This window comes from Heptranchias perlo, chromosome 27 (genome assembly GCF_035084215.1).
Source record: "Heptranchias perlo isolate sHepPer1 chromosome 27, sHepPer1.hap1, whole genome shotgun sequence".
NCBI classification, from domain to species: Eukaryota; Metazoa; Chordata; class Chondrichthyes; order Hexanchiformes; family Hexanchidae; genus Heptranchias; species Heptranchias perlo.
In genome coordinates this window covers 39,827,719-39,846,219 of record NC_090351.1, presented here as the reverse complement: position 1 = coordinate 39,846,219, position 18,501 = coordinate 39,827,719, and the positions used below count along the sequence as shown (strand labels likewise).

The following is an 18,501-nucleotide window of genomic DNA, read 5'->3' as shown; positions in this document are numbered from 1 at the left end:
CTGTGGTGCCACTGCATGACTTGAGAATCAACTGCAAAATATTCCCTCGGCCTGTGTTGCTTGTGCCACACTCTACCTGTGAGATCGCACATCAGCACTGAGTGTAGTCTAAAAATAGCAATAAACTACCGTACACGATTGACACCAGAAAACATTGTGGGATGTCCTAGTTCTGTAAGGTGTTTAATGCAGCAGTTTTCTATTTATCACCATGATACAAACAGCAAATGTCAGGCATGCATGATATATAACAGCTGGGCCTAGGGCTACAACATACTTGCCACTATGTCATTTGTGTATTATTCAGGTTTGCCTGTGGGATAAATACTGGATGCAATGGAATACTCAACATGTAGTCTCTGTATCCTTAATGACTTGATGCAACAAGCACTAAACAATCTCATCACCAAGCTGTGAAAGGACCTACAATGTATTTGGATGGGTCCTTCATCAGAGCTCTTAAAGATCCCCCACCTGAAATATTAACCTGTTCCTCTTTCAAATACTGACTGACCTAGAGTGGATTCCTGGCACTTCTGTTTTTGAGTTCCAGTTTATCTGCTTCAGTAGAATGCATTTGACTTGTTTTCTGAGTCAGAAGTTTGTGGGTTCAAGCTCTCTCCAGAGACTTGAGCACATAATCCAGGTTTAGGCAGAAACCTAATTGCAGAGATTCAAACAGTGAGCTATGGGAGAGTTGGACACGTATTTGGGAGGTGATGACACATTCAAGGACTTGAAAGGCAAGGGAGGTTGGAAATGGGGTGGTAGTTTGCAAGGACTGGGATCAAGGGTGGGTTTTTACCAGGGTGGGGGGTGGATTTGAAAAGGGAAAGGGTCGGTGCCTGAGGAGAGGGAATCATTCACAATGTATTCGAGTAGGGGTGCCAGGAAGGGAAATTAGGTGGTCAGTTTAGTGGGAGCAATAGGTGGGTCGCATGAATGAAATGGAGAGGGTGTGGGAGGAGACGGGAGAGAAACTAGAGAGAATTGGAGGCTGTCGGCCAACAGGCATTGGGAGGGGAGGCTTCACTTGCTGGGCAAGGGGAAAAAGCAGTGGTGGAAATATCCTGATGTCATAGTCTGCTACTGCAGGATAGGAGTGCGTTGACACATTACTGATCCTGGTCATTATATTACAACGCCTGCAGCAGGTTTGGGAATGAACGTGCAAACGTTTGAGGGAACCCTGTGCTTGTGCAATGCTGCCGTTTGCATCATGAAACAAGCGCAGGGACACAAGGAGCTAGCTCGATGCAATTAATGGGCCAGGAGAGAAGGCGTTTAATCGAGGAAAGACACCTGGTGTAATTGACTGTCTGGGGTTTGGTTATCGTTGCCAGCAGGAGAGTCACAAGCCCACAGTTGGTACTGGGTTACGGTAAAAGCGTCTTAAGGTGAGGATTTTTGTCCTGTAGTCCAGTAACATTACGTTGCAGAACTGTTACTTCAGTCTCGTTCGTTTGCATGTGAAAAATGTAACATCACCTCATTAGAATATTCATCTTCCCCATGGCAAAGCTGCTTCTTGCCAGTACCTTTGTTTCTTTCTCCAATATTTTCCTATCTCTCATGAGTTCTTGCAGTTTTATGTTCCAGTGTCTGCCTCGTTGCATCAATATGGTCTGTTCTACCTTGCCTCGAAAGAATTGAGTTGCAATTTAACAAGGCCTCTTGAGATTGAGAGGGGGCCAATGTGCTAATACGGCTACTGTAAAATGTCAGATTCAGCCCCTGGTGCCAGCCTATTCACTTGTACATGAAGGTGACTCTCAGTAAAGGAATGAATGAGGGATTATACCAAAAGTGGGTCGTTTAAAATTGTCTTTTTCAAATGCCCTTCATTCTGTCCTTAGAACTTGCCTCCCCTGTACTTCTCTCCTCCCCCACTCTTCTCTCCTCCCCCACTCTGATTTTGATGGTAGATCACGTTAATTTGAAATCTTGTTCCCTTATTGTATGACTGTGTCTCCCTCGATCAGAAAGGAGGGAGAAGGCATTCCAGACTGAGGCTGCTGTCTGCTCGGGTTATGTCGTCAGTCTCAAGACTACAACAAGCAACACTCTTAAAGGGACACTGTCCAGTTAGATGATAAATCTATATTCTGATGTATTATGATTAAATTCTGTGGAAGGACTAAGGAATAATAAAAGTCCGAAGTGTTTGCACTTAACTCTTCAAAATGATTTTTTTTTAAATTGATTTACTGGCCATTATCACTGCTGTTTGTGGGACCTACACAAATTGGCTGCCATGTTTCCTACATTACAATAATGACTGCACTTCAAAAGTAATCCACGAATTATAAAGAGCTTTGGGAAGTCCCAAGGACATGGTCAGGCACTATATAAATCATAATAGGTACAGCAAAGGAGGAGGCCATTCGATCGATTGTGCCTGCCAGGATATATGTTCTTGGGTTGGATCTATATCTTGTGCATGAAATCTCAAAGAATGCAATTTATTCTTTAGTAAAACCTAATCAGATGTTTCTTTCACCACCTCAGCAAACCTTTTGTGCATTGCAAGAGAGTTAATGTGAAATGATCTGAATTTGGTAATCTAATCTCGCCGGTTCCAATGACTGCTTGTAATTTAGCTTACAGGCACTTGTATTTTACAGGATTTATCGACCCTGCTTCAGGAGAACAATCGTCTTGTGTCACACTCTCCCTTTTTACAGTCGGTGATGGGGAGCTGGAGTCTGTAGCGTTTCTGGGTCCACCGTTAACGTACAGACCCGGAGTTCGAGATTGTGGGACCAGTGGCCAGAACTCGGCACATTTGCACAGTCAGCTTTTTGGTGCTGCCAGTTTACGGCAGGCGTTGGTGCCATCGGAGGGCAGATGGTGGAGGTGCTTCTGCAGTTGATCATACATCAATAATGCAAAAGCACCATGAGGTTATCTAAACCCCTGAGTTAAACAGACCCCTCGAAACACTGCTCCAGCTGTGCTTTCAGACCACACATGACTATGACATTCACTGGAGCATTACAGTTTCCTGCTTTACATCTTTTATACATTTTTTAAAAAAATGCTTGCATGCATGTTCAGTTCAAATTTTATTTAAAGTACCTCTCATTTCTGTCTCTCTTGGGAATATTTCAAATATAGATTTGCAAAGAGGTTCATCTCTTCTGGGAATAATAGGACATCTGAGACTAGCATATGATGTTTAATTTGTCTAAATAACTTAGCAAATTCACAATGTGCCACACCAGTGTCTGAAGTGGTTCGTTAAAGGTTTTTTTTACATTGGTTCGAATTGTGGGAGAGTGGTGTAGGTGCACCAGCTTACCACATTTACACTGTTAAATAGTGATTCTATTGTCAGGATAAGGAAGCCAGATTTAGTAGTGTAAACATAGCAAGCTGGATACCTTTTAATTACGAACTGTGCAAAACTAGCGGCATTTAGGTGCCAGCCTTGGGTTGGGTAATAATACTCTTACTTTTGAATCAGGAGGACGTGGGTAATAATACTCTTACTTTTGAGTCAGGAGGGCGTGGGTAATAATACTCTTACTTTTGAGTCAGGGGATAATGGGTTCAAGCCTCAGTCCAGGCACTTAAGCACATAATCTAGGCTGATACTTCAGTGCAGTACTGAAGAAGTGCTTCATTGTTGGAGGTGCCATCTTTCGATGCGATGTTAAACCGAGGCCCTGTCTACTCTCTCAGGTGGGCGTAAATGATCCCATGGCACTATTGGAAGAAGAACAGGGGAGTTCTCCTGTGCGCAAATTGGCTGCCAAGTTTCCTACATTACAACAGTGACTACGCTTTTAAAGTATTTCATTGACTAAAGTGCTTTGGGACATCCTGAGGTTGTGAAAGACACTATAGAAATGCAAATCTTTTGTGCTTTTGTAAATGTACTTTATGCAACCATTGTTGACGGACTGCTGTCGTGTTGTGCTATCCCCTCAGCCACCTCGTTGGGGGGCCAAAAAAATCAAACATTATTTATGCCACTGTGGAAACTAATTTCATAATCTTTAAATTATCTCTTCCTCCTTACCAGACACCGGCTTCTTTGGAACCTCCTGGGAGCAGTCTGCTTTTGTTTGCATATTCTAAGAGGCAGTGTGTCGCTTTAATTTAAAATCTAACTTTTTAATATAATCTTTGACTTTCTGCATCCTCCGAGTTCCTTTTTAGAAGGGGCACGTTGGGGACTGAGATTATTAAACGTGTATAAACATACTGAACACTACCCGCCCCCATTAACATCTGGTCGGATCTTCACTAAACTTGTTAAATGACTTAAAGCCGGCACCGAGTTTGTTTAAATAGCTGAGTATTACTAATGTAACTTCTTGAACCATTTAATATGTGTGTGCCATACAGAGAATAATATTCCAGATGTCTGAGTGCTTATATAAAATGGATTGTTACATATTTTTAAATTGGACAAGTTTACAGTGTGTTTGTGTAGTGTAGTGGTCGTGATACTGAACTAGTAACCCAATTGCTCTCGCCCCTGAGTCAAGGTTGTGGGTTCCAGTCCCATTTTAGAGACTTGAGCACATAATCCAGCCTTACACTTTAGTGCAAAACCCGAGGGAGTGTTGCACTGTCGGGGGTGCTGTCCTTCAGACGAGATGTTAAACCGAGGCCCCCCCCCCGCGCTCTCAGGTGGACGTAAAAGATTCCATGGCACTATTTGAAGAAGAGCAGCGGAGTCCTGGTTAACATTTGTCCCTTAACCAACATCATTAAAACACGTGTAGATCAGCCATGATCTAATTGAATGGTGGAGCAGGCCCGAGTGACTGAATGGCCTCCTCCTGTTCCTAATGTTCCTGTGACACTCGACACTAACTACGATACAGTATCCCAGTAAAATTAGGGCTTGGTAAAATTGTCAGCTGTTGGCTGAGTTTCTTTTTGTTTGCTGACAAGTGCAAATTGCTGCCACATCATAGGTGGCTGCAAGGAAAAGAACGCTGATTGATATCATGGGTAAGGATGTGGGAGGACTCGGGAGTGTCTGTTTGCTTTCATTCCCTTTAAATGCCCGGGGCTATCTGCACATCTGCAGTATTCTCTGTCAAGACTTTGGTTTGTAAACTTTGAGCAGCAGTACAGTGGGGAATGTAGTTTCCCCGCCCTCCAAAACCTGTTTCCTGTTTTCCAGCATGGCTATAAACATTCCTCAGCTTGAAGGCTCAGTTCCAAACGCCTCCAGCCAAACCAGGGTGAGTAAAAGGTCCAGCTGGGGCATCCTGTCCAACTTCTAATGGCTTTCTGAAAGCACATGCCAGAAAGTCAGAATATTACATGCCTTGCAGAGACGATCGGAGCCACATTGACTGAACAAGCAAATTCCATTTGGTGTTGTATGGGATTCCAAGATTTTGTGGTGAGGATCACGTTCTGTGATTCCGTTTTCTTTTTCTGGGATAACCACAAATGACTGACCATAGTGATAAGGCAATGGGGAAAATTATTATAGTGCTTAGAAGCATTCCACTGTCTTATGCCAGTGTGTCTTATTTTTAAAAATTCAGTTTTTCGTCTGACCTGCAGTGTGATTAAATTGAGCTGCATGTCTGAGTCAGAGAAATTACAGAATGCTCCATATAAAATGTCCAATCCATTCTAGTTCTTGAATGTGTCTTGCCTGCTGCTTCCATTGGGCAGTAACTAGAGGCATACATTTAAGATTGTCACCATAAAAAAAAACCAAAGGGAGCAGTTAGGAGAAAGTTTATACACAGATGGTTGTTAGGACATGGAATGTTCGGCCAGAATCTGCATAATGGCCTTTAGGAAAACAGTGCCTTTCATGTTCTCAGCGTGTCCCAAAGTTCTTCATGCCAATTAATTACTTTTAAAGTGTAGCCACTGTTATGTGGACAACAAATGGCAGCCAGTTTGTGCACAGCAAGGTTCCACAAGCAGCAAAGAGATAAATGACCAGATAATCTGTTTTAGTGTTGCTGGTTGACGGATAAATATTGACCAGGACACTGGGGAGAACTCCCCTGCTCTTCTTCGAACAGTGCCGTGGGATTTTTTACGTCCATATGAGAGGGCAGAGGGGGCCCTGGTTTAACGTGTCATCTGAAAGTTGCACCTGTGATAATACTGCACTCCTTCAGACCCGCACTGAACAGGAACAGCCCCAGAAAAGACTAGTTTACCTGACCGATCCCAAAAAAGTAATCGCCTCAATCGCCCACAACCTCAAGCACCTATCCAATGCTCCCAAACATTTTTCCGCACTGCCCTGAGCACATTAGATATTTGATGAAGTAGCTATGAAAATTAGTTTCATTTCTACATTGCTTAATGTGGCAATGAAACTAATTTAAGCCAGTGCTGTCCAAGGGACAGTTTGGTGAACATAACTGCTGCCGTCTCTGCTTTTATGTGAATGAGTGACTTATTACCCAGGAATCCACTGTAAACAATTGCAGCTGGGCCAGCAGGCTGGCAGAGTTCTACTGTACCGTGACGTGTTTTACAGTTGGCAGCTTCCTGACTCTCTCTAATCCTCCCAACTATGCTGGGGGATTTGTTCTGACTTGCTGAGTCCATCACTAGTCTACAATTTAGCTGATCCCTCAGCGGCATTTTAACTGCACTTCACAAAGTGATCTGCTTTCTGAAATGGGTGTATCTCAGCCACTCTGTTCTGGGTGAGACTGTAAACCAGCCCTACTGATTCAGGTGACCATTGAAATCCTTGTGGTACAGCCTGTAGCAGAGCAGGGGCGTTCTCCCCGTTGTCCTGGCCAACATTCCATCACCTAACGCCAGAAAACAACTTAACCGGCCTCTCATCTCACTGCTGGGTGTGGGAGCTTGCCGAGTGCAAATTGACTGCACTTCAAAAGTAATTGATTGGCCGTGAAATGCTTTGGGATGTTTGGGTGATGTGATGGGAGGCTGTATAAAAGCAAGTCTATTTTTGGTCCATATTCTGTTCTGACATTATTTGAAAAATAAGTAGTATTGGCTCCATAATTGGACCCTTTTCTGATGGGTCACCGAATGGGTTGATGTGACTTCCTCCAATGGCCCTATGGGTTCAGTTGATAAGTGATGACATTTCCAGTTATCAGGGTTGGTGATCTGAGTGTGAGTAGTTTGTTTTCATTTTCACCAAACCTTCTCCTTGAGTAATAATGAAATAAATTGCGTACAGGGCTGTAAAGCTTTAAAAAAAAACACTATCCAGCTCCCCTCCCCTTACCCAAGAGTGGCTGATTCCCATCCCTGGCTAAATTCCACCGTCACAATATTTAGCAAGGGGGTGGGGTGATCTGATTGATCCCTGCTCCCAGCACCTGCACTGTTGTGATGCACCAGAAACTGTTCTTTGATAAGAGAAGTGAAACCTTTGCACCCGTAGTCCAGGGGTGTCCAGACTGTGCTCTGTGGACTACAGCAGGCAGATGCGTCAGCCAATTTGCACACAGCAAGACCCCACAAAAAGCAGTGGGATAGATGACCAGATAATGTTTTTTCTTTGGTGGTGTGGCTGAAGGATAAATGTTGATCAGTGGCACCAGATGAAACATCCCTCCCTGCTCTCAGGTGAACGGAACTTGATTGCTGAAGCACTCTACATTAATGACACTTCTGATTATCTCATTGTATGAACTTTGTAACCCATCAGAGCCAGAATCTTGTGTCAGTCTGCTGTTAGCATATTCAAAGATTTCAACAACAGCTTGCATTTATATAGCGCCTTTAACGTAGTAAAATGTCCCAAGGCGCTTCACAGCAGCGTAATCAGACAAAAATTGACAGAGTCAAGGAAGGAGACATTAGGACAGGCGACCAAAGGCTTGGTCAAAGTGGTAGGTTTTAAGGAACGTCTTAGAGGAGAGAGAGGTGGAGGGGTTTAGGGAGGGAATTCCAGAGCTCAGGGCCTAGGCAGCTGAGGGCACGGCCGCCAATAGAGGGGCGAAGGAAATCGGGGATGTGCAAGAGTCCAGAATTGGAGGAGCGCAGAGATCTGAGGGTTGTAGGGCTGGGGGCGAGGCCATGGAGGGATTTGAACACGGGGGATGGGAATTTTCGTGTGTGCGCGTGCAATCCATCTCCAGCTTGCAGTATAGTAGCTGAGCAGCTTGCACCGTTGCCAGTTTACGAGATGCTCTATTTAATGTTTATCCAGCAGTGGCTGGCAAAAACAAACACCCCACCAATGGCCAACTGTGAGCCGTGCGGGGATAAAGTTTGAAAGCTGAACACTGGCAGTGTAGTTCAGCCTTGGGTGTAATGTTAACTGTCGTGGGAAGGCTGTCTGAGAGGAAAGCAGAGCAGTCCTTCCTGATGTGTTACCTCTGAAGGCCAGCTGTTACTAGCTTAGTTTTAGTGCTCGCTGACCTACATTGGCTCCGGGTCCACCAACGCCTCTATTCTAAAATTCTCATCATGTTCAAATCCCTCCGTGGCCTCGGCCCCATCCTATTTCTGTAACCTCCTACAACCCTCTCAGATCGATGCATTCTTCCAACCGTGGTCTCTCACGCACCCCCCCCACTCCCGTTGCCCCACCATTGGCGGCCGTGCCTATAGCCGTCTCGGCCCTAATCTCTGAAATTCCCTCCCTAAACCCCTCCGCCTCTCTACCTCTCTCCTCCTTTAAGAATTAACTTAAAACCTACCTCTTTGACCAAGTTTTTGGTCACCTGTCCTAATATCTCCTTCTTTGGCTCAGTGTCAAATTTTGTTTGAATCCACCCTGTGGAGCGCCTTGGGATGATTCATTACGTTAAAGGCGCTATATAAATGCAAGTTGTTTAATTTTATATGGCTTTATAATGACCAGGCCCTAGTAATGACGCTTTATGCTGAGGGACTCCGTGATTCTGTGTTGTGCTCCTGCTGTTATTCCCACATATAAAGTCGGGTTAAATTTCAATAGAATCATAGAAAATTTACAGCACAGGAGGAGGCCATTCGGCCCATCGTGTCCGCGCCAGCTGAGAAATGAGCCACCCAGCCTAATCCCACTTTCCCGCATTTGGTCCATAGCCCTGCAGGTCACGGCTCTTCAGGTGCACATCCAGGTATTTTTTAAATGAGTTGAGGGTTTCTGCCTCTACCACCCTCTCAGGCAGTGAGTTCCAGACCCCCACTACCCTCTGGGTGGAAAAATTTTTCCTCAGCTCCCCTCTAATCCTTCTACCTATAACTTTAAATCTATGCCCCCTCTGCCAAGGGAAATAGGTCCTCCCTATCCACTCTATCTAGGCCCCTCATAATTTTGTACTCAGTTAAATCACCCCTCAGCCTCCTCTGTTTCAAGGAAAACAACCCCAGCCTATCCAATCTTTCTTCATAGCTAAAATTCTCCAGTCCTGGCAACATCCTTGTAAATCTCCTCTGCACCCTCTCTAGTGCAATTACATCCTTCCTGTAATGTGGTGACCAGAATGTGCGCAGTACTCAAGCTGTGGCCTAACTAGTGTTTTATACAGTTCCAGCATAACATCCCTGTTTTTATAGTCAATGCCTCAGCTAATAAAGGAAAGTATCCCATATGCCGCCTTAACCACCTTATCTACCTGTCCTGCTACCTTCAGGGACCTATGGACATGCACTCCAAGGTCCCTCACTTCCTCTGCATCTCTCAGTATCCTCCCATTTATTGTGTATTCCCTTGCCTTGTTTGCTCTCCCCAAATGCATTACCTCACACTTCTCCAGATTGAACTCCATTTGCCACTTTTCTGCCCATCTGACCAGTCCATTGATATCTTCCTGCAGTCTACGGCTTTCCTCCTCACTATCAATCACACGGCCTATCTTTGTGTTATCCGCAAATTTCTTAATCATGCCCCCTACATTTAAGTCCAAATTGTTAATGTATACCACAAATAAGTTTCAGATTTTCATGAGTCAGATTAAGCCTCTCCTGTTCTGTCCTGCTAAATACAAAGTCAATTCTAACGCTTTTGCGATGCGAGTCCATGTCGATTTATTGTACTGACTGCCCTTTTACACTTGGCTTTTGTAAATTTACTCAAAATTAAACCGAAATATCATTGAATTCTTACATAAGTAGAAAGGAGTGCATTTACAGCATGCCTTTCCTATCCTCCAGACATGCCAAAGTGTAGTTACTGCTGTTTTATAGCTAAATGTAGCAACCCATTAGTGCACAGCAAGGTCCCGCAAACAGCAATGAGATAAATGACCAGTATATCCGTTTTTGGTGATGTTTGGGGGATGAATGTTGGTCAGGACACCGGGGAGCACTCCTGCCCTTCAAATAGTGTACTGGGAGCTTCTATGACTACCTGAACACCTATTAGGTTAATGTGTCATCTGAAAGATGGCATATCTGACAGTGCAGCACTCTCTCTGCACTGCAGCAGAGTCTCAGCCTAGATTATGGGCTCAAATCCTAGATGAGGGCTTGAACCCACAACCTTTGGACTCAAAGAAAGAATTTGCATTTATATAGCACCTGTCATGTCCTCAGGACGTCCCAAAATACTTCACACCCGATAAATGACTTTTGAGTTATTAATGTTATATAGGCAAAGATGGCAGCCAATATTCGCACAGCAAGGTCCCACAAGCAGCAATGTAATGACTGATCAGAATACCTAGTTTTGATGGTGTTGGTTGAGGAATAAATGTTGCCTAGATCGCACAGAACTCTCCTGCTGTTCTTTGAATAGGGCCATGGGATCTTTTACGACCACCTGAACAGGCAGACGGGGCCTCAGTTTAAAGTCTAATCCAAAAGGCGCAATCTCCGGTGCAGTGCGCTCTCGGTGCTGCCCCGATTATGTATCGAAGTCTGGAAATGGGGCTTGACTTGGAAACGACAGTGCTACCACTGAGGTGTAAATACTGACACTCCCGGGGACCCCCTGTAAATACTGTCACGCTCCCGGGGGGGGGGGGGCTGTAAATGCTGTCACGCTTCTGCGGGGGGGTGCCCTGTAAATATCGTCACGCTCCCGGGAGGGGGGGCCCCCTGTAAATACAGTCACGCTCCCGGGGGGGCCCACCTGTAAATACAGTCATGCTCCCGGGGGGGGGCCCCCCTGTAAATACCATCATGCTCCTGGGGTGGGCCCCACCTGTAAATACCGTCACGCTCCCGGGGAGGGGGGCCACCTGTAAATACCGTCACGCTCCCGGGGAGGGGGGGCCCCCTGTCTGAATTTCAGAAAGGCAGTATCAGCCATCCAAAGAAATGCGCTGCGATGTAAAAATTGCCTAGTGAGAGAAAAGTTTGCCGCTGTTCTGTTTAGGTCCCCTTCCAGCCTCGCTTTACACTGTTCGACAACTACTTGCATTTATATAGCGTTTCACAGGAGCAATTATCAAACAAAATTTGACACTGAACCACATAAGGAGATATTGAGACAAAAGAGGTAGGTTCAGTGACGAGAGCCACTGATTTATGGTGACGCAATAAATCGAATTCCTTTTTATTGGAGCCTTCCTGTATTTTAACTGGTGTTTTTGGGGGGGTTTCATTACACAATTTTGTCCGATTTTCCATGAAAATTCCCCAGTCCGTGGCCTTGGCACTTGGGAATGATCTGAATGTGACTTCAGCACCACCCTGTGGAGAGAAGGGGCACGGCGGAGCGGATCCCTTGCTCCTGGGATCCTGTACTTTGGCCGACTCTCAACTATCGAGCTCATTAGTCGTTATTTGTTCTTGTGACCGTGCTGCAGGCTTACACGTTTCTCTTGCCCCTGCTGTTGGCAAATCGTTTATGGAATGATCTGCCGAGAGAAGCGGTGTGTATGACTGTATTAGCAAATTCAAGAGAGAGTGGGACAAGTACCTGCAGGAAAATTTGATGGCGAGGCAGGAGAGGTTTTGTGGGATCGGATTTTTTTTCTACACACTGGGACTAGATAGGTGGACGCCAGGCGCCTTTTCCAGTTCTGTACAGTACAAAGTAAAGTAAGTTTGTCATTGCCAGTGCATCCTTTGAACGTCATGTTGATGGGTAACACAGGCTGGAAATCCCTATGGGCACTGGGAGATTTGCTGAGCCCAACAGTGAGAGACAGGTGGATTATTTGTATGTATTGGTTGGCCATTTCAGTGATCATGCCATTAAACCCTGCAGGAAAACTGATTTGTTCCATTAATAAAGCTGCTGTGGGCAAATTTGATATTTTGGTCCATATATTTCTGACTGGCCCTGTAAAGCTTTCACTGGAAGCAGAGAAGTGAATTTGTTTGGATTATCTCCCAAATGGGTTATAAGAAATTGCCATTCTTTATGTATTCCGCAAGCTTGTATGTGACATTGGTCGTTTTTAATACCTATCTATCCAAGCCCTCAAAACCCCCCAGATTGTTGGTTAAGTGGTTGCAGCTAGAGTCCCGAAGGTTTTGCGTTAGATTCTCCTGTGTAGTACTGTGTGCTACAGAACTTCACGTGAGCAGTTCTTGCTGTCGAATTTCTCTCCCGCAGAATGCTTACATGCTAAAGGTTAGCCATAGCTGCTAAAGGTTGTGATTGACACCTGGCCTCTGTCTTTTAAAATTTATGACTTCATAAAACTCGGCATAAATAAAACCCACTGAAAAAGCAAGTTTTTCTTGCCTAGTCTCTGAAGGACACTCACTGCAGTACTGGAGTGACGCAGTTTAGCTTCGCCAGCCGATGCTGTAGTGACAGCGTCAATCCAGCCCAAATCTGGACTCAGACCCTCGCCTGAGTAAGACTCTCTGGAGGAGGCAGTCTCACTCCACTTCACTTCGGAGTCAGTCCAGGGCTTGGTTTCCTGCTTGCATTCCCAATTCTTGCAGTTTCTGCCTCCCACTGATGTCATACTTGTGGAGTGTGAGCACACCCTAAATTCTCTGTTTTGACGAGTGGCCAATCATCCAAACTTTGGGATCGATGCTGTTTGTTTAATTCAGACTTCATAATTCCTTGCCGTGTTTCCTTGATTTGTTAATGAACCAGGTTGAAATGAAACCTTGGTTCCAAATTGGTGATAAAGGGAGCTCTGTATATTTGAATTGGAAGCAGTGCTGTCGCTGGGATTTCAGTGAAGTGTAACAGTGGGCTTGTAAAGTTTGGACGTGTATATTCTTGAACTGTGGGGATAATACCCAACAGTTCAGTTATAGATTGTGCCTGAAGAGAGCTTTCTAAGCTGGGTAACATGAGGGCACTGGGGCTGGTCGTGATGGGGGCACTTTGAAGAGATAAATTCAGTATCACACGACCTTGCGCTGTCTCGGCCTGCGTGAGATTTTCACTGTGATGCATCGGTAATACGCCCACTTACAACACTGACCAGGGTTACTGATCACAGACCTCTGTTTAATAACACACAGGTCACCTAGTCCCCAGTTCACACATGCAGTCTCTAATCTTGGCAGTTTGGTCATTGCCACAGCTCTGTTACTGAAAGTGCACAAAACAAACACATTTGAAGGAGAAAGCAATCTAAATTATCAGCTAGAAATCAACATGAAGGTAATTGGCAAAAGAACCAGAGGGGGAGCCGAGGAGAATTATTTTTACGCAGCGAGTTGTGATGATCTGGAATGCGCTGCCTGAAAGGGCGGTGGAAGCAGATTCAATAATAACTTTCAAAAGGGAATTGGATAAATACTTGAAAAGGAAAAAATTTGCAGGGCTGGGGGGAAAGAGCAAGAGAATGGGACGAATTGGATAGATCTTTCAAAGAGCTAGCACAGGCATGATGGACTGAATGGCCTCCTTCTGTGCTGTACGATTCTGTATCGTGCTTGGGAGAGCACCTACTTACAAAGCAGCTTTCGCTCGTGGACGATTACTTCCCGTTGCTAGGAATTGTTAACTGAACTCTCTTTCCCTGCACAGGTTTCACGGACTTACTGTTGTGGCACGTACAGAGCAGGTCCAATGAGACAGATCAGCTTGGTGGGAGCGGTGGATGAAGAGGTTGGGGACTATTTTCCGGAATTTCTTGATATGCTAGAAGAATCTCCATTTTTGAAAGTAAGTGTGCAGACTCTGGGTTGTTCAGCGGTGAGTGGTTCACGCAGCGGGCAGTCAAAGTACGAAGCAGGATGGTGCTCCCTTCCTACATCGAGTCTGCCGTATTCAGTGGTTAGCGCTCCCGCCTCTGAGTCAGAAAGTTGTGGGTTTAAGTCTCACTCCCGAGACTTGAGCCCATAATCTAGGCTGACACTCTGGTGTCAGTACTGAGGGAGTGCTGCACTGTTGGAGATGCCATCTTTCAGATAAGACGTTAAACCGAGGCTCCATCTGGCCCCTCAGATGGACATAAAAGATCCCACAGCACAATTTTGAAGAGCAGCAGGGGAGATCTCCCCGGTGTCGTGGGCCAATGATTATCCATTAACCAACGTCACTAAAACGGATGATCTAGTCATTATCTCATTGCTGTTTGTGGGATCTTGCTGTGCGCGAATTGGCTGTCGTGTTTCCTACATTCCAACGGTGACTGCACTTCATAAAACGTACTCCTTCTGCTCAAGTCTCTGGAGTGGGGACTCGGAGGTGAGAGTGCTGCCCACTGAGCCACGGCTGACACATTGAGCGGCTGCTGATGCCATTTTGTCCTGGCGCTGGGGGACGATCCCATTTGCTCGCACTGACCAGTGATGCGATGTTCATTCGGACAGTGCCTTCCCCCACCCTCCCTAAACGTAAGGGAATATGTACGGGGCTAAACTCGATGTGCAGCCATGCGGTCGAACGATCACAGATACTGAGCTGCATTCTGCAGTAGAAAAGGGCAAATGTGCAGCCCAGACAGTGGTGTCATTCTGGGAGTTAATGCAGTAAATGTGACACCGGTGTTTTAATATCAGTCAGCGCAGTTTACGTTCGAAAAATTTTTTTTTTAGATTTGTGTTTTCTCACCAGTTTGTCTGCTGATGTCCTCCTATCCCAGAGGTATAAACCTCTTGTGTGGTATGGCTCCATGGGTATAGGGTGGTCCCAGGAGATTTCCCAGGTATGAGCCTTTTGACGGTGACTGTCAGAGGTTTAGGAGAGGGGGAATCATAGCCTCTCACATACCTCCAAAACAGGTGATCGGGAGTGGGAGTCCTGCCTGCTGCATTTTTTAAAACCCTTCTTTCCTAACCCAGGGGTGCCGAAGGCCGAGCATTACATCCCTCACTGAGAGGTGCTAACTCGGCACGGACTGGGGATTGGGACCTCCTGGTCTGTGTGGCTCAGCTGCCCAGCACGTCCCCATCCGTGACCTCCACCACCTAGAAGGACAAGGGCAGCAGGTGCATGGGAATGCCATCACTTCCGAGTTCCGCTCCAAGTCACACACCATCCTGACACGGGCATATATCGGCCGTTGCTTCATCGTCGCTGGGTCAAAATCCTGGAACTCCCCACCCAGCAGCACTGTGGGAGCACTTTCACCACGTGGACTGCAGCGGTTCAAGAAGGCCCACCACCACCACCTCAAGGGGCAACTAAAGATGGGCAATAAATGCCGGCCTTGCCAGCGTCGCCCACATCCCGAGAATAATATTTTAAAAAACTAATTGAATAAACTTGCTGGCAGAGCGATGCGCTCTGTTCCTGTGAAGCCAAAGGCGAGATGAGGAGAAATGTTTTTACGCAACGAGCTGTTACGATCTGGAATGGGCGGTGGAAGCAGATTCAATAATAACTTTCGAAAAGGAATTGGATAAATACTCGAAAAGGAAAGAACTTGCAGGGCTACGGGGAAAGAGCAGGGGCTGTGGGTCTAATTGAGTAACTCTTTCAAAGAGCCGGTACAGGCACGATGGGCCGAATGGCCGCCTTCTGTGCTCTGTGATTCTGCTAAATCTGGTACGATTCAGATGCTGGGTGGGGATCTTGAATTGTTTTTGGGTGATTTTCAGCCGTTTCTCTTTGATCAGATGACCCTGCCGTGGGGCATCATGTCCAACTTGCAACTGCAGTGCCGGTCGCAGAGTGACGACGGCCCCATAATGTGGGTGAGGCCCGGCGAGCAGATGATTCCCACTGCAGATATGCCAAAGTCCCCCTTCAAGAGACGACGGTAGGATGACGTTCAAATTTTTCTTCTTTGAGTGGTTTGCGAGCGAGCCCGCAGAGAGCACGGCCTTGATTGCTTCCTTTCCCGCGCAGGTCGATGAACGAAATCAAGAATCTCCAGTATCTACCTCGGGCCAGCGAGCCTCGTGAAATACTCTTCGAAGACAGGACCCGAGCCCATGCAGACCACGTGGGCCAAGGCTTTGACTGGAAGAGCACGGCAGCTGTAGGAGTATTGAAGGCAGTCCAGTACGGAGAGTGGTGAGAAAATCCTAACTTGCATTTACGCTGACTGCTTGTTCCCACGTACATTTTCTGGGCACCACACCTTAGAAAGGATATATTGGCCTTGGGAGGAGTGCAGCGCAGATTCACCAGAATGTTACCAGGACTCTGAGGGTTAGATTATGAGGAGAGATTACATGAAACTAAGCTTGTATTTCCTGGAATATAGAAGGTTAAGGGGTGATTTGATTGAGGTTTTTAGGACTTTGAAAAGATTTGATTTGGGTAGATAGAGAGAAACTTTCTTCCACTGGTGGGGGGAGTCTAGGACAAGGGGACATAACCTTAAAATCAGAGTCAGACCATTCAGAGAGAGGTTTGGAAACACTTCTTCATGCAAAGGGTGGTAGAAGTGTGGGAACTCTGTCCACAAAAAGCAGTAGATGCTAGCTCAATTAATAATTTTAAATCTGAGATCGATAGATTTTTGCTAGCCAAGCTTATTAAGGGATATGATGCCAAGGCTAGTAGATGGAATTAGGATACAGGTGAACCATGATCGCATTGAATGACGGAACAGGCTCGAGGGGCTGAATTGCCTACTCCTGTTCTTATGTTCCACGACATCTCACGTGGCCTCTCTCTTCCCATCGTCTCGATCCAAGAAAAGCCTGTCTCTGATCACTTCCTTCTATCCCTCACCACTCACACCCCCCCTTCCACCTTCCAATCCCACTTCCTTCTGTATCCACCCCTGGAAAACAAAAAGTCCCCCCACCCCCAAAAGTCACTTATAGCAGCACTTTCAAACTTCCAACTGTCTAGCCTTTGGCCCAGTGTTTGATATTTCTGCAGCTACCGATCTGCTCAATCACTCCCTCACCTCCAACTTTGATCCTCATGTCCCCAGTAAAACTTTTACTCTCTCCCACCCTCGTCGTTCCCCGTAGTAGAGCTCCCATCTGCGCTCCCATGCGCGGACCTGATCATTTATGGCGCACAACTGGTTTAAACCATTCATCGCCAGATCTGGCTGGACCACGTCAAGTGCTATTGAGTCCTGCTCTCCTCTGCCAAAACTGCTTACTATTCCAGGATCATCCTGGAATGAAAAGATAACCCCCGGCTTCTCTTCACTACAAACCATCTCCTTAAAACCCTCTCCCCTGCCCCCTCCACTCTCATCTCCAACAAGTGTGAGGCGATAATGGACTCCTTTGTCACTAAGATTGAGACTATCTGTTCAGCTGCCTCTGCCCCCTAGCCTTGAATCTGCCTCTTTCTCTAGTTTCTCTCCTGTCTCCCCTCATGCCCTCTCTGAGCTCACCTTGTGCATGAGACCCACCTCCTGCTCTCTTGATCCTATTCCCACTAAACTGCTCACCACCCAGCTTCCCTTCATGGCTCCCATGCTAGCTGACATTGTAAACGGTTCCCTCTCAGGTACTGTCCCCCTCCATTTCAAATCTGCCGTCCACCTCCTCAAAACATCCACATTGACCCCTTTGTCCTTAAAAAGTACTGCTCCATCTCCAACCTTCCTTTCCTCTCCTTTCCAAAGTCAATGAACATCATGTCTCCTCCCAAGTTCGTGCCCACCTTCCTGCAACTCCATGTTTAAACCTCTCCAATCAGGTTTCTGCCCCTGCCACAGTAATGAAAACAGCTCCTATCAAAGTCACAAATGACACCCTATGTGACTGTGACCGTAGTGAACTATCCCTCCTCATCCTTCTCGACCTGTCTGCAACCGTTGACGCAGTTGACCACACCATCCTCGTCCAACGCTGTCCTCTGTCGTCCAGCTGAGTGGGACTGACCTCGCCTGGTTCTACTCTTAGCCAGAGAATCTCCTGCGATGGCTTCTCTTCCTGCACTCGCACACTGACTCTGGAATCCCCCATGGATCTATCCTTGGCCCCCTCCTGTTTGTCATCTACATGCTGCCCCTCGGCGACATCATCTAAAGACATGGCATCAGGTTCCACAGCGCCCAGCTCTACCTCACTACCACCGCTGTCAACCCCTCCACTGCCTCTGTGTTGTCAGCAGGTAGTGACATATGCTTTCTATGCAAGTCTGGTGTTAGTTAAAAGGTTTATAACCCATGTAGTCGCAACATTGGGTTAGAGTTGACTCGGGCTCTGGGGTGAGTTTGTGTCTCTCTGCCTTATGCTGGTTATTGTATATAGGTTATGTCTTCTGTGAATCCTCTGCAGTCTTGCATTCCTCATTCACCAGGTATCATCTCCGTTCCATTTAACTGTTGCTCTGTATTTGTTCTACTTTGG

General features: G+C 46.2%; 1 protein-coding gene across 2 annotated transcripts in view; it reads left to right on the top strand.

Moving 5' to 3' along the window:
- Positions 1 to 18,501, top strand: part of LOC137344617 (lysine-specific demethylase 9-like) — a 59,615-nt gene that overhangs the window by 27,643 nt on the left and 13,471 nt on the right. Inside the window, exons 3-5 of one of the 2 annotated variants that reach the window (XM_068007729.1) lie at positions 13,811 to 13,948; positions 15,829 to 15,989; positions 16,079 to 16,246. In XM_068007729.1, coding sequence (XP_067863830.1) covers positions 13,811 to 13,948; positions 15,829 to 15,989; positions 16,079 to 16,246 — 467 coding nt within the window. The remainder of the gene's footprint in view (positions 1 to 13,810; positions 13,949 to 15,828; positions 15,990 to 16,078; positions 16,247 to 18,501) is intronic. The other variant, XM_068007730.1, reaches the window with a different exon arrangement.